We start from the raw sequence: 15,552 nt of genomic DNA, 5'->3' as shown, positions 1-15,552 counted from the left end.
AAAATGGCAGTCAGCACCACACCCATGATTGCAGTAATAGCATGCAACCACTGATTTTAGTTTTTTGTGGTTCCATCGCTCGATACATCTTCCGGTACAATGTCGCCAACACGGCTGACCCCCAACTGAGTTCGCCTGCTTCACTAAAGTTGACGAGTTTTAGCAACCACCTTAAATGGACAAGGTTTCGTGCCTTATTGAGCATTTGCAGACCCCCGATGATTATAAGGATGTATGCTCGAGCATGTTATTCTCTTTGGACTTCACTCGAATCTATATCAAGCCCACAAAAATTTCTTCTTAACCAATTCATATCTATTCAGGCTCTATAAATCGTTTTCGGAACCCTCCCCGAAAGTTGCTTGCATATGTCTCTCCAATTAGCTGCGATAACTGACCCAGTCACTACCAGCCCATCCATCGGTAACTCGAGCTGTAACTGCACGTCCTCGAGATTGATAGTACACTCGCCGCATGGAAGATGGAATTTATGCGTCTCAAGTCTCCACCTCTCTACCAACGCGCTTACAAGTGTGTGGTTCAATTTACACCCCTCACCTATAAGGGCCACGTTCAAAAATCTCGCATCTCTCAAGTGTGGGGTTCAATTTACACCCCTCACCCATAAGGGCCACGTTCAAAAATCTCGCATCTCTCAAGTAGGGTTCGATTAAGGGTGATGGAGGAGCGAGTAGATTACGAATATACGTCTTCAAAATTTGATCTTTCGATTATATATAAAAAAAACATAAAAAAACATTAAATTCCATTATAACAAGAAAATATTTAAATTAAATTAGACTAAATATAATTAAAAAATTCTTACTGTTTGTAATTGATCGATCGAAATGTGCTTGTCATCCAAACGGATTAGAAATTGTGCCATTGCTAATTTCAAAAAACACGAAATAAATTGTAATAGAAAAAATAATTTAAGAAAATCTTAATACAATTTTAATTAAAAAATAGTTGAGAGAGAAATAAAATTTGAGTGAGATATTAAGAGGGAATTGAGAGAGATTTGATAATGTAAGAGAGAGATAGTTGAGATTGAATTGAAAAAAAATGAAATGGAGGGTTTATATAGAAAATTATTATAGCCGATAGCGGGGTAGCCATTGGTTTCCGTTAGGGGGATAGTCATTGGAGAAAATAGTTGTTGGGAGTGACCGTTGGGGAAAAATGCTTCCAGCTAGAAGCGTTTTTCTGCAAATTAGCTGAAAATGCTTCCATTTGGAAGTGTTTTCATTATTTTGGCATATTCGCGTAATTTTACAAAAAACCAAGCTAATCCAATAAATATTTTTTAAAAAAATGAGATTTTTAGTGTTTTTATTATTTCGGTCTATTCCGTAATTTTACAAAAACCAAACTAATTCAATAAATATTAAAAAAGAGAGGAGATTTTATGTAACTCACTCGCAATTTGATGTACACATTTACTTGTAGATCAAATTAGTATTTGAATACATTTCATTTGGAAAAAAATAAGTCTATTATCATTTTCAAATGATACAAAATAAGTTATGAATCAATTTAAAAGTTATAATTATTATCCTAAAATTGAATTTCATAATTAATAAATAATAATTCAAATATATTTCAATTTAAATTAATTTTCACTATTAATTAAATAATTTTAAAAATAAAATAAAACCTAAGCATAAAAGAATAAAATTCAAAATTCAAAATATAATACAATTTTTATTAATTAAACAAATAAAATATAAAAAAGGTAAAAGTCCAAGCGTAAGAAGATATTAATTGAAATGATATTGCAAAATTTAGTGAAAGGGAAGACAATTTCTACTTCATTAATACAAATCAGTAACATTTTTTTTAAATTGAGTGACTAAAGTGTAAATTTACTAATAATTGAAAGATATTGTGTGAATTTTACCTATAATGAATAGTGAGTTAACAATTTAACTATTTAGTGACTTGAATAACAACTTTAAATAATTCAATAACTAATTTGTAACTATTTGAAATTAAGTGACCAAAATGTAAAATTACTGATTATTAAGTCACCTTTATTCTAAAAAGGCCCAAATGGGTAATTCTGCGTACTAAACACGAAGAAACACGATTTTGTTAAACGTAAGGGCTGGCGAAGCCGGAGTTTTCAGTCAAACGAATAAGCCAAAAGGATCGTTAAAAACAGTTATATGGATATAAAAACGAAAAACATGGGCCTGTTCGTTTTAGCTTTAGCTTCCTTTTTTTCAGATTTTCTTTTTTCTCTTTTTTTGAGAGAAAGAGAGGTTTTATTTGATTATAATCTCTGAATTCTCTGAATTTCAAGATGATGGAGGTATTTTTTTCTTTCTTCCTTCCTTTTACGTGTTGCTACATTTATGATCCGTTTAAGATTAAGAATTTTATTGCACGTTTTTATGTTTTTATTTTTAATTTATTTTGTTGAAAGTTTTGTGTTTAGATCTTTGGAGAAGTAATTGAGATTTTGTTTCATATCAAATTAAGCAAAAGAATGTGCTAAAATATTTTCAACTTGTTCTTAGGTATGGTTTAAACTATTCCTGATATATATAATTTTAGCTTTAGCTTTTCAGATTTTTTTCCCCTCATTTTGAGAGAACCAGAGTGGTAAAGAAAATTAAAGCCAATTTTAAGGATTAAATCGTCTGATCTCTGAATTCTTCAGCATTTGGAAATGAGTCGAGTATTTAGTCTTTTTATTTTCTTTTCTTTCCTCTGTTACATTTGATCAATGGGATAATTAGAATTTGATTCTCCAGTTATGATCCCTTTGAGATTAAGAATCTACTGCATTTTCTATGTTTTATTTTATTTGTTACCCAAAAATTGGGATTGTTTATTTTGAAAGTTTTGGTGATTGGATTTTGAGAAAACGAATTTGTTTATTATCAAATTAAGCACAAAGATTGAAGAAATTGAAAAATTGTTCATACGTAGGGTTTTAAATATATCTTATTACTGTTTACCCCTTAAATAGTCAAATAGCTAGCTGAATATATTTCACAGGTTCATAGATCGAGGTTTTAAGTTTGACTATCGGCGGCGTTGTTTCCTGAGAAATCCATTTATCGACATCTCTGAATTTATCGTAGAAATTTTATCAACATGTTTCCTTGTTGCTGAAAGGCTATTAGATTTAAAAGATTTTAATCTGCAATGCTCTTTGGTTGCCAATTAGATTTGTTATCAAACCAGATAGATGCTGTAGTTGACATCATTTTTTTGTAGGCATCGCCAAGTACGGGTCCTCCTGCAAGTACAGATGCACCTGCAACTATGGATCCACCTGCAACTACGGATCCACCTACAACAACTGATCCGCCTACAAGTACAGAGCCACCTGCAGGTGATGTAGAAAATGTACCTGAAAAGATCAAAGATGCAAAAGAGGCAGGTCCTGCATTTCACTGTGATCTTTGTGATGCAGAACTGCTTTTCAAGATAACTCAAGCACTCCTCCCAGGGTTAGCAACGGCTTGTGTTGACAATACAACCGGTGGTGTTTTCAGGTCCCCGGGTTCAGTTGCTGCAGACTTAAGAAAAGAAATGGTGGAGTATCTTACACAAAGAACTGAAACTTATGTGGCTGAATCTGTTGTCTTGGAAGGTGGTCCAGAGGCGGAAGCATACGACAATCCTTACGATATCATTGCTTTTCTTATTGACGAGTTTGCAGTTTCGAAGAGGAATTTGTTTAGTCGAGTTTCAGCATTGCTGCTAAGCGAGAGGAGAGAAGACAGAATTGATGATTTTGCTCAACAGATGGAAATTAATGGATTTTGGCCGGTTGACAAGAGAGAAGCCATTGTACAAACGTTGCTGAAGAATGTTGATGTCAAGAATGAATATCACTGTAGCATGAAATTCGAGACTGCAGAAGAACTTTCTCTGCATATGCCAACTTGCAGCTTTAGGGTAATGACTTGTGACAATGAAGGGTGTGACGATAGATTTTCGGCTAATAAATCGGAGAAGCACGATTCCACTTGCCCTTTCAAGATAATTCCATGTGAACAGAAGTGCCCAGATTTCATCATGAGACGTGATATGGACAGACACTGCATAACCGTCTGTCCTATGAAGCTCGTAAACTGCCCTTTCTTTTCAGTGGGATGCAAAGCAGCCGTACCCCATTGTAAGATCGATGAACATCAATCTGAAGAACTCCATTATCACATTCTTTATATTCTTCAAGGCTTTCACAAGGGAGCATCTGAGGAGGTTTTAAAAGAACGGGTAGATCAAATAGAAGAGGTAAGTTGAGATGTGATTATGAATTTCTTGCATAAATACATATATTTTATTCAAGCATTGGATATCTTTCTGTACTGTTTTGAAGTCATTCGATGAATCAGCATGATGATGAACTTTCAAAGAATTACATAACTTAAATTTCTTACTTACAACAATTGAACTTGGAGAAAGCTTTACTATCCCGCTGTTTCGAACATATCAGTTAGTAAGTAGTTAATATTACCAGGGAAACTTTATGTGCAGATAAAGATTGTTAATGGAAGTTACATCAGAGATGCCTGCAAGATTTAGGATATTAAGATCGATATGATATTTGAACGCTTGCTAATATGAACATACATTTAGCGGAATTCCTTGGTCGATTGCTTCTCAATATGTACTTTTATAGACAGTCGATGCGCATCTACTTGTGAGCTTGATTCTTGCAGAACTGGTTGTTGCATATCACAGACTGTTTCCGAAACCCCTAACCTTGCACACTTTTCCTTTATGGAAATCGTTAATGGCCATGTTGCCACACAGTTCTTTAATCTTCTTTTAACATCTAAATGACAGACTTCTCTCTTTTAGTCAAAACTCTTATATTTTCGTTTTCACTGCAGATGTCCGCTGGTAGGCTAGCAGGCGCCAAAAATGTGCGATCTCTGACATCAAAAGTCAAGGATCTCGATGCACGGCTCCCACCTGTGGTAATTGAGACAAAGAAAAATGAAGAAGAAACTTCAGAGACAGAAGCAAAGCCAGAATCTGTGGAAGCTAGTGGCACAAATGAGGATGCTGAAAAAGCTGCAGGAACTAAAGAAGCCACAAACTCTGAAGCAGCGCCTGCATCAGAAGCTACTCCATCAAGCAAAGATAGTGAAGAAGCTAAAAAAACTGAAACCGAAAATTCCAAAGCAAAGCCACTGTCACAAGAGTCCCCACCTTTAAAGAAAGAGAGTGAAGAAGCTTCCAAAAATGAAGTCGAAGTTCCTGAAGCCAACCCAGCTTCACAAGAAGTTCCACCATTGAAGAAAGATAGTGAAGAAGCTTGCAAAACTGAAATAGAAGATTCTGAAGCAAAGCCACCATCACAAGAAGTTGAACCAGTAAAGAAAGATAGTGAACAAGCTTTGAAAACTGTCGCCAAGGACTCAGAAACTGTGGCGCAGTCTTCCGAAGATTCTACAACAAACAAAGATACCGAAGAAGCAGCAACAACAGAGAATTCGGTCAAGGGTTCGGAAATTAGCACTAATGAAGATTGAAGATGGTAACAGGGACTTCAAATCATGATGTTTGGACTTTAACCAGCCATAGACATGAAATGAAGAAAGCTTTCAGCCTCTACAATATATGTGGATTTTTTTTCCTATATTCTTTCATTTCGGTTGAATTTTTGGATTAATATTTATTTACTCTTTAACTTGCATTTCTTTTTTAGCTTGTTTTCCATTATAATGTTGAGAGATTAAGGAGGAAACTTGTTTATTCTCTTCCATGAGAAAAAAGTATTTGGGGAGTAAAAAAAGAAGATAAATAAAATTCAAAAAAAAATTTTAAACAATTTCGTTATAGGTTCTAATCATCTCTGTTCTTTTTGACACAATGTCTAGGACTATCCATAACCCCTTTCCAACTCATAAATAGGAAGATAATGTACTTTATGTCCATGCAAATCGAGCTAAGACTCGATTGGCAAAATTCAAATTTTTTTTTTTATTTTGTTTCTTTTACATGTTAAGATAATAGTTGGGAAAAAAAGTTTAAATCAATATTAGCAGTAAAGAACCATTCAATAAATCATATAAAATCAAGCCATTATAGAAAAAATGCCATAGGAAATCCCTAGATTAAAAATTAAGAAAGTTCAACAAACTTCTAAATTCTGGACCGGAAACAAATAACTAAACCAAAAATTAATGATCACTCTAACTCCCCAGTCGAGACTAACCATGCGACCCAAAGCATACATCTGAGAACTTCTCAGTCCTAAACCTTTCCTTTCGGAATATCCACCGGATCCTCGGGACTGACCTGATCGATCTCATGAATAACCAGCTTCAACAGAATGGCCTAATGCCAATGGTTTCCCACCGGCACTATACTCATAACGTGCAGAACTGCCCTGCCTGCCTTGAGTGAAGGAAGAGTCTTGCCACCTACCACCAACACCAGTCCCAGAAGCACATTCTTGGTTATCTTGCCGCCTTAGGGGAAGATCCAGTCCGCCACCATCAATTCTCATGTCTACCACTATTTCGTTACTTTCAGCAAGAACTTAAAGCTTCTCCACCAGCTGGAATGCCAAAGCCTGCATCCTAGAATGGTGGACTTCATGGAAGATGATGCACTGCGTTGGCTAGTCCCAACTTGCATGGAGTTCTTCATTTATCATCATCCTACTAATCATGCTATGAACCTGAGCATCCGAAAGGTCAAACACTTTCATAAGCTGACCCAAGCTTAGCGTTTCATAGGCCGAGCAGTATGTTAAACGGTAAAATCTTAAAGCTTCTTCCTTGATCTTTGCTTTCAACATTTCAAGCAATCTCTTAATTTCTAAGAAGCTTCCAAACATCAAGAGAATTAATGACATTAAAGGCCTTCTGGGAATCTCCCTTCCGAAGGGCTTCGGTTGCAGCTATCACATGGTCCTGCACATTTTCAGGGGGACCCATAAATGTCTGCCTCTCACTCACTTCGAGCAACTGCCTAGATGTCTTACTTATCACCTTGTGTTTGGCATTGAGGGTGTTGCCTGCCATGTTAGGCACTTCAAGTAGCATGGCACAAGTCAAATGCACAGCCCCTAGAAGCTCAAGGATTATGTGCTTATGGTAAGGCATTTGATGCCTCTGTTTCGACCTTTCCTGATAGAATCCACTGTTTCACGTGTTAGTCCTCGAAACAATTATATAATAGCATTGAAGTTCAAAATTATATAATGATCGGCACCTATTCAGGAGTTTTCTCATGATATTGACTTTGCGAGACGCCTTGTGCGCGCAATTCCTTCACTCTCCCGCTGGAAGACAGTTCAGAAAGGCAATTATGTCCTTCAGCAATTGCCCGGTTAAAAAGTATCTGTGTTGAAATGTCCATATGTTGTATACTATCTAGCAAATGACTCATCAATAGCAAATCGTGACTTAAAGAAAACCCATCAGAAACAGCGAGGTGATAAAAATCACAAAGCATGGCACAGGCTTTGGTCCATTCATTTTCGTTTTTGTATATGAGAGTCATTAGGATATCCATTAATGCTTTGCTGTTTTCAGGGAAAGTGGGTTTCCGAGAAACAAGCTCTGGTGTAACAACCCCGACTTTTTCCCACTTCAGGCTCATCGCTATCTTTTTCTACACCACCAACTTCTGATAGCTCAACCAGTTTCCACATAGCATCATAAACCTCTTGAGGCTTATATTAGATGAGTTCAACTTGCCTTAGCGAAACCTTAACAGCAGATTTCAAATCATTGTTACGCTTTAGATGCTCGTGCACATTTTGAGTGAGTACCAGAAACATAGGCTCGTCTCTCAGTCTTTCAACATATTCATAAGTATGCGGATCAATACACTGTAAGCTCTCAAAGAACTCATTATCTATTCTCTGAAGGAAAGCCACCAAATTTCCTCAAATGTGGATTGTGTCATTATAATCTGCTCCATTCTGGGATTCATTCTCATCAGGCTCGATCATATCGTCAACCATAATGTTTGGGTACTAAACAAGAATGTCCAATATGATGAGCATAGTTTGCACATACTTCTTCCATACATTTATAGGCATATGTCCACTAAGACCAAGATTAACATCGAACCGTGCGGAATAACATTGAAAAGAATCTCAAGCTTTTGTGCAAGAGTTTTCACAACTTTTGTCAAGAAGGTGAGCTACTCAACCTGTTCGAACTTTCCGGTCCCTTTCTTCCCCTAGCCTCGACAACTTCTTTGAACTTCTTGTTAACAGTATCCTACGTGATCTCACTTGAGTCCTTCTTAAATTCTCGATCCATCAACCGATTTTTCTTGCTTGGTTTCTTCTCCCAACCCCCATCATCAGTATGGTCCCCCAGTTCTTCCACCTCATCATCTCCGTCACCAGATTCAGACTCAGCTATCTTTGATGGATCCTCAAACTTAGAACTAGATCCTTCAAATTCTTCATCCTTATCCTTATGTTCCACCTTCTCCTCGTTCTCGGGATTCTCCCTATAATTATTAATCAATTCCTCATATTGTTTATTCTTCTTCTTCTGCTTATGTTTCATCGTATTCAAAGCTTTATGATTACTACTATTAATTTTCTTTTTTGCTTTGTAACACCCCTAACCCGTATTCGATGCCAGAATAGGGTTACGGAGCATTACCAGACATACAGATCAAACAATCAAACATTTCATTTTCATCTCACATTCAAATCAAAAACCAATCGCAAACAATCATATAATCTCTAATACGAGCCCTCGAGGACCAAAATAGACATTAAAAAATCGAGACTAAACCGAGTACTCAAGAAATTTTTCAAAAAACACTGAAATTTTTCAAAATGGAGGGGACACACACCCTTGTGGCCAGCCGTGTGAGACAGACATGCCCGTGTCTCAGGCCGTGTGGGCATTCAAAATAGTAAGGCTGTGTCTCAGCCCGTGTCTGTGCCCGTGTAACTCATTGACTTGGGTCACACGACCAAACCACACACCAGTGTGCCAAGCCTTGTACCATTCGAAATTACCTCACACGCCCGTGTGCCAGGCCATGTGGAAACTGGAGGGTATACTGACTTGTGTCACACAGCCAAGCCATAGGCTCGTGTGCTAGGCCGTGTGAAGCTACTGACTTGTTTTCATTAGAAGTTACAAGGGACACACGGCCGTGTCACCTGATCGTGTGTCACACACGGCTGAGACACACGCCTGTGTCTCTACCCGTGTGGACAAAAATAGGCCATTTTCCAAGCCATATTTCTAACCCAAAATTGATACCAAATTAAACACAACAATTTGCATATGACCATGACATAAATAGGCATTCAAAACCAACCAACATCAAGCTTATAACATGTTATAATATCACCTACAATCATGATACATATAGGCACCTCAATTGGCCATTTAATTACATGCCAACAATGTCTTCAAAACTACCTAATTGGTCAAACACATATATGCATCATTGTGCCTAAAGCTTAACATGTATGCCACTTATCAATCTCAACAATTTGGTACCCAAAATACCAATTCACAAACAAGGCATTCACATGGCAACTATATACCACATACAATAAGGCTATTTACATATTTACATAATAAAAGGTATGTCCTCAATACAAGCCAATTTTAATGGCTAAAACAACAAAACATATAGGCTACCATTAGCCAAAATGACCTATACATGCCATTAAAACCAAAACGTATAACCAAAAGTACCAAAATAAGCGTTTAATAATGTGATGCAATCTCTGACAACTTCCAATCTTAACAAACTTCCAAACCATTATAAAACATGGAAAATAAAATAGAGTAAGCAATTAAGCTTAGTAAGTTCGTATAACTAAAGATACAACTTACCATTCAACCACAATTTAGGTAAATAAAATTAAGACAATTTGGCCCAAAAGCCTAACATATAATCATCAACCATGTTAACCAAGTATTCATATGTCAAATATAAACCACTTCCCGTATTTCACATCAATACTTGTACTAGTTCGTATCGAACTCGTATAACCTCGTAACAACACTTTTCCCATTGAACAACTTTGAATAATATTGGATAAGCGGGTATCTCGCACACTATGTGCCAACACGTGGTCGAAACCACAAAGATCTCATATCTCATATCAATGCTCTCTCTCGAGCTAACTGGGTCTGCTCACACAAGTTGTCAGTCTAGACGTAGCTACACGGTGCTGCTCACACAAGTTGTAAAATGACCGCAACACATGCCAGAAACTCAGCCACCGGTAGGATGTATGAGACCAGCACCCAAAACACGGTAACCCCTAATGACATGTCATTTGTATCCTATCTATTCCTAAGGTTGAATCGGGATCCATAAGTCACCGAAACTTTGTCAAATATTTTCGTGGAGTCGTATCATCAAGAATATAACAATAAAGCATTTAAAACAAATATAATTTAATACTTATTAAACATACGAACTTACCTCAAACTCGTACGAAGAAAAACGAACGATTAGTCAAATATTTTGTCTTTTCCCTGATTTAAATCTGTACGTTGCTTTTCTTGATCTATATAATCAAATTTAATATCTCATTCTATTCTATTCAATCTAAAAATCATGTTTTGGAAAAATTACCATTTTGCCCCTATACTTTTAACTTCTTTACAATTTAGCCCCTAGGCTGGTAAAATGAAATTCATGCAATTTCATCCATACCTAAGCCTAGCCGAATTCTATACATGCTTAAAGCAGCCTATACATTTCACAATTTCACACTTTTACCACACAATTTTTACATTTCTCAATTTAACCCCTAATTGACAATTTCATCAAAAAATCACTTAACAAAAGTTGTTTAACTCATAAAAAAGATTCATTTTCTTCCATTAAAATTCACAACTAAAATGTATTCATGGTAAAACCCTATACATTCAACCATTTTGCAAATTAGTCCACGGGCTAGCTAGGTTTAGCTACAACTATCCCGAAATCATAAAACTCATTAAAAATGGAACAAAAACGCACCTACATGCAAAGGAAGAGGTGGCTGAATGTTGAAGCTCCTAAAATGGTGTTTTTATTCCTTCAAAAATCAGCTAGGTGAAGATGAACAAGAAAATGGGATTTTTTTGTTTGATTTATTTTATCTTTTATTACGTAATTACCAAATTACCCTTACCTAATTTTAAAAATTTCATAATTACCAAGCTATGCACATAGACTATCACCTTTAATGGTCTAATTACCATATAAGGACCTCCACTTTGAATTTATATAGCTATTTAACACCTTTAGCTAATATAACACAACTTTCAGACTTTACGCAATTTAGTCCTTTTCCTCAAATTGAGCATACAAATGGTAAAATTTCTTAACGAAATTTTTATACAAAACTACTATCATACTGTAGATCACAAAATAATATCAAAATAAATTTTTTGACCTCGAATTTGTGGTCCTAAAACCACTATTTCGATTTCACTGAAAACGGGCTATTACAACTCTCCCCCTTTAGGAAAATTCGTCCCCGAAAATCTTACCAGAAAATAGATTAGGGTATTGTTTTCTCATAGTTTCTCGGGTTCCCAAGTAGCCTCCTCAATCCTGCGACGTTGCCAAAAAACCTTCATTAAGGCTATGCTTTTGTTTCTTAACTCTTTAATCTCTCGAGCCATAATTATAATCGTTCTTCGTTATACAACATGTCGGGCTGAATCTCAAGCTCTGTCAAAGAAATTATATGTGAAGGGTTTGATTGGTTCCATCGTAACATAGATACATAAAACACATTATGAATCTTTTCTAATTCTGACGGTAATTCAAGTCGATATGCCACTGGCTCTATTCTCTCAATAATCTCATATGGTTCGATAAATCGCGGACTCAGTTTTCCTTTGTGACCAAATCGGAGAAATTTTTTTCCAAGGCGATACTTTCAAAAACACTCTGTCACCAATCTGAAATTCAATATCCTTACGTTTCAAATCCGCTTACGATTTTTGTCGATCTGAAGCTGCTTTCAAACTGTCACGAATCACTTTCACTTTCTCTTCAGTCTCTCTGATCAAATCAACTCTGTGTATCTTTTTCTCACTAAGCTCGGTCCAATATAATGGAATTCGACATTTACGATCATATAAAGCTTCATACGGTGCCATTTTTATGATCGACTGAAAACTATTATTATACGCGAATTCAAGCAATGGTAAATAATTTTCCTAATTGCCTTTGAACTCTAAAACACGGCAACGAAGCATATCTTTGAGAATTTGAATCACTCTCTCAGACTGACCATCAGTTTGAGGGTGAAATTCAGTGCTAAAATGCAACTGCATACCCAAAGCTTGTTGTAACTTTTTCCAAAATCGTAATGTAAACCGCGAATCTCTATCCGAAATAAAGGAGACTGGCACTTCGTGTAATCTGACGATCTCAAAACATACAACTCAGCTAATCTGTCAAGTGAAAAGTCTGTATGTACTGGAATAAAATGTGTAGACTTCGTCAAACGATCAACAATAACCCAGATAGCATCTTTCTTTTTCAGAGATAGAGGTAACCCTGGTACGAAATCCATCGAACTCTATCCCATTTCTGCTCCGGTATCATCACTAGTTGTAACAGTCCTGAAGGCACTTGATGTTCAGCTTTGACCTGTTAACAAATCAAACATCTGGACACAAAGTTAGAAATGTCGTGTTTCATACCCGACCACTAGTACATCTATCTCAAATCACTGTACATTTTATTACTCCCCGGATGAACAGACAAGCTTTGGATTCTTCATTACACAAACTCTACCTCGAAACAATAAACAATCATTAGTTTCGACCTAAAATTTTGAATCAGAAGTCGACTCACACTATACTGGTTTAGCTTGCAATTCATTATCACATTTCTAAGCTTCACAGATTTGATGTAGAAACATCGGCTTAGCCCTTAAATCAGCTAAGATTGAGCCATCATCAGAAAAAGTCAATTTCATATTCATCGCTCGCAAAGCAAACAAAGATTTCCTACTCAAAGCATTCACAACTATATTTGCTTTCCCCTGATGGTAATCAATGACTAACTCATAATCTTTTAACAGTTCGAGCCATCTACATTGCCTTAAATTTAGATCTTTCTGTGACATTAGATACTTTAAACTCTTGTGATCGGTAAATATGTGGCATTTTTCACCGAACAAATGGTGTCGCCAAATTTTCAATACAAACACAATAGCAGCCAACTCTAGGTCGTGTGTCGGATAATGCTTTTCATGAGGCTTTAAATGTCTGGAAGCATAAGCTATCACTTTGCCTTCTTGCATTAAAACACATCCCAAACTGTTTAATGACGCATCACTGAAAATCAAAAATTCTTTACACAACTCAGGCTGAACCAAAACTGGTGCTTTGGTTAATAGTACTTTCAACTGGTTAACACTCTGTTGGCATTTATCAGACCACTCAAACTTCACATCTTTCTGTACTAATTGTGTCATTGGTGTAGCTATCATCGAGAACCCTTTTACAAATCTTCGATAATAGCTAGCTAATCCTAGAAAACTTCAAACTTCGAATATGTTTCTTAGTGGTTTCCAGTAAACATTTGTTGAAATCTTACTCGGATCAACTTTGATGCCTTCCGCCGATACAATGTGTCCTGAAAACCCAACTTCTCGGAGCCAAAACTCGCATTTACTGAATTTGGCAAATAGTTGTTTATCTCGCAAAGATTGTAACACAATTCTCAAACGCTCGGCATGCTCGGACTCGTCTCGAGAATATATCAGGATATCATCAATGAATACAACAACAAATCTGTCTAAATACGGTCTGAAAATTCTATTAATCAAATCCATAAATACTGCAAGAGTGTTAGTTAACCCAAATGGCATCATAAGAAATTCATAGTGTCCGTACATGGTTCTAAATGCAGTTTTCGGCACATCCGAACCTTTAACCTGCAATTGATAATAACTAGAACGTAAATCAATCTTTGAAAATATCGTTGCACCTTTCAACTGATCAAACAAATCTTCGATTCACGACAATGGATATTTATTCTTGATCGTAACTTTGTTAAGCTGTCGATAATCGATACACAATCTCATTGATCCATCTTTCTTCTTAATGAACAAAACTTGTACACCTCAGGGCGAGAAACTAGGTCGTGCAAAACCTCTATTTGTTAACTCTTGCAACTGAGCTTTCAACTCTTTCAACTTTGTAGGAGCCATTTTGTACGGAGCTATCGATATCAGTGATGTTCCTGGAACTAACTCAATAGCAAACTCAACCTCTCTGATCGGTGGCAACCCGGGTAACTCTTCTGAAAAAACATCTAGATATTCACAAACTACTGACACTGATTCAATTTTTGATTCAGACACTATAGTATCCAGTACATATGCAGGGTAAGCATAGCAACCTTTTCTCACATATTTCTGGGCTAACATAGTCGATATCACACTAGGAAACCCACTCGAATTATCTGAATCAATACGAAGAGTCTCACCATTCTAACATTTTAATACAATAAACTCTCCTCTACAGTTTACAACAGCATCTTGCGGAGTCAGCCAATCCATACCCAAAATCACATCAAATTCATCAAACAGTAAAAGCATCAAATCGGCCGAAAAATTATAACCCCGAGTCATCAAAGGACAATTCTTGCAAACTTTAGCAATTAGGACATACTAACCTAAGGGGTTTGATACTTTAACAACGAATTCAGTGGACTCAACAGAACTCCAAATTATTTATATCTTGCTCCACAGAACTCCAAATTAAGATCTGCTTGATTTTCCTGAAACTAGACTCATATATCTTCTTACCATAAAATTTTCAGAATTTTTGGTTTAGCCAATAAGTACAGTTAATTCTTCAAAGTCGTCCTTGTTCTGTCGTCTGACAGTTTCGACCGTTCTTCTCCAAAAATTAATTATCTCTTAGTACGAGATTCAAATGATATTCCTGTTTGTTTCTCTTGGAAATAGACTCATTAAAAATTTTAATCATATAAATTCTATCCCATAATTCATTTTATACAATTTTTAATGATTTTCCAAATTTAGAACAGGGAATTCCGAAATCATTCTGACCTTATCTCACAAAAATTCAAATATCTCATAATACGAGATTCTTTTGGTTACATCGTTTCTTCTATGTGAAACTAGACTCAATAAGATTTAATTTCATGTCTTATTCAACCTCTAATACGATTCCCAAATTTTTAGTGATTTTTCAAATTTTTAGTAAAGAACGGTAAACTCTATCGAGCTGAAACAGTAAGCTTATAAGAGCTGATATATCAGTAAGCTCATACGAGCTATGGTGAGTGTGCAAAAAATATAAGAGCTCGACCAAAATAGTAACCCTAGTGACATGTCACTCGTATCCTACGATTTTCTATAGTTCAAACGGGGCTCGGTATTACTCAATACATTTCAAATTAAGCAATTCAATATAGTTTATTTCAACCATTCAATTCACATATATATATACATATTCATTTCATACAATTGCAATTAAATGAAAGTTAAATTCTAATTATACAAACTTACCTCGAGTTGCTCGGATGGAAATTATCGACTATTTGTCCACTTTTCCTTTTCCCCAATCTAATCCCAATCTTCACTTA

The 15,552-nt window shown here is 36.0% G+C and overlaps 1 protein-coding gene and 1 pseudogene across 1 annotated transcript; one reads left to right on the top strand and one right to left on the bottom strand.

Moving 5' to 3' along the window:
- The first annotated feature begins 2,075 nt into the window (after nt 1–2,075).
- LOC105785427 (uncharacterized) lies at nt 2,076–5,676 on the top strand. The gene is made up of 3 exons (XM_012611510.2): nt 2,076–2,314; nt 3,229–4,254; nt 4,857–5,676. The coding sequence occupies exons 1-3, from the start codon at nt 2,306–2,308 to the stop codon at nt 5,499–5,501; spliced, it is 1,680 nt and encodes a 559-aa protein (XP_012466964.1). The 5' UTR covers nt 2,076–2,305; the 3' UTR covers nt 5,502–5,676.
- A 349-nt stretch (nt 5,677–6,025) lies between these two features.
- On the bottom strand, nt 6,026–13,408 carry LOC105786902 (eukaryotic translation initiation factor 3 subunit C-like; annotated as a pseudogene).
- Between the last annotated feature and the right edge of the window lie 2,144 nt (nt 13,409–15,552).

The sequence above is a fragment of the Gossypium raimondii genome, chromosome 1 (assembly GCF_025698545.1).
Source record: "Gossypium raimondii isolate GPD5lz chromosome 1, ASM2569854v1, whole genome shotgun sequence".
Taxonomy (NCBI): Eukaryota; Viridiplantae; Streptophyta; class Magnoliopsida; order Malvales; family Malvaceae; genus Gossypium; species Gossypium raimondii.
The sequence above is the reverse complement of the archived record's forward strand: the minus strand, read 5'-3'. Positions and strand labels throughout refer to the sequence as shown.

Bases quoted from the DNA above. Each gene is read 5' to 3' on its own strand.
- LOC105785427 (XM_012611510.2), top strand. The intron at 4,255-4,856 runs GTAAGTTGAGAT...TTTTCACTGCAG, and splicing joins GGGTAGATCAAATAGAAGAG to ATGTCCGCTGGTAGGCTAGC.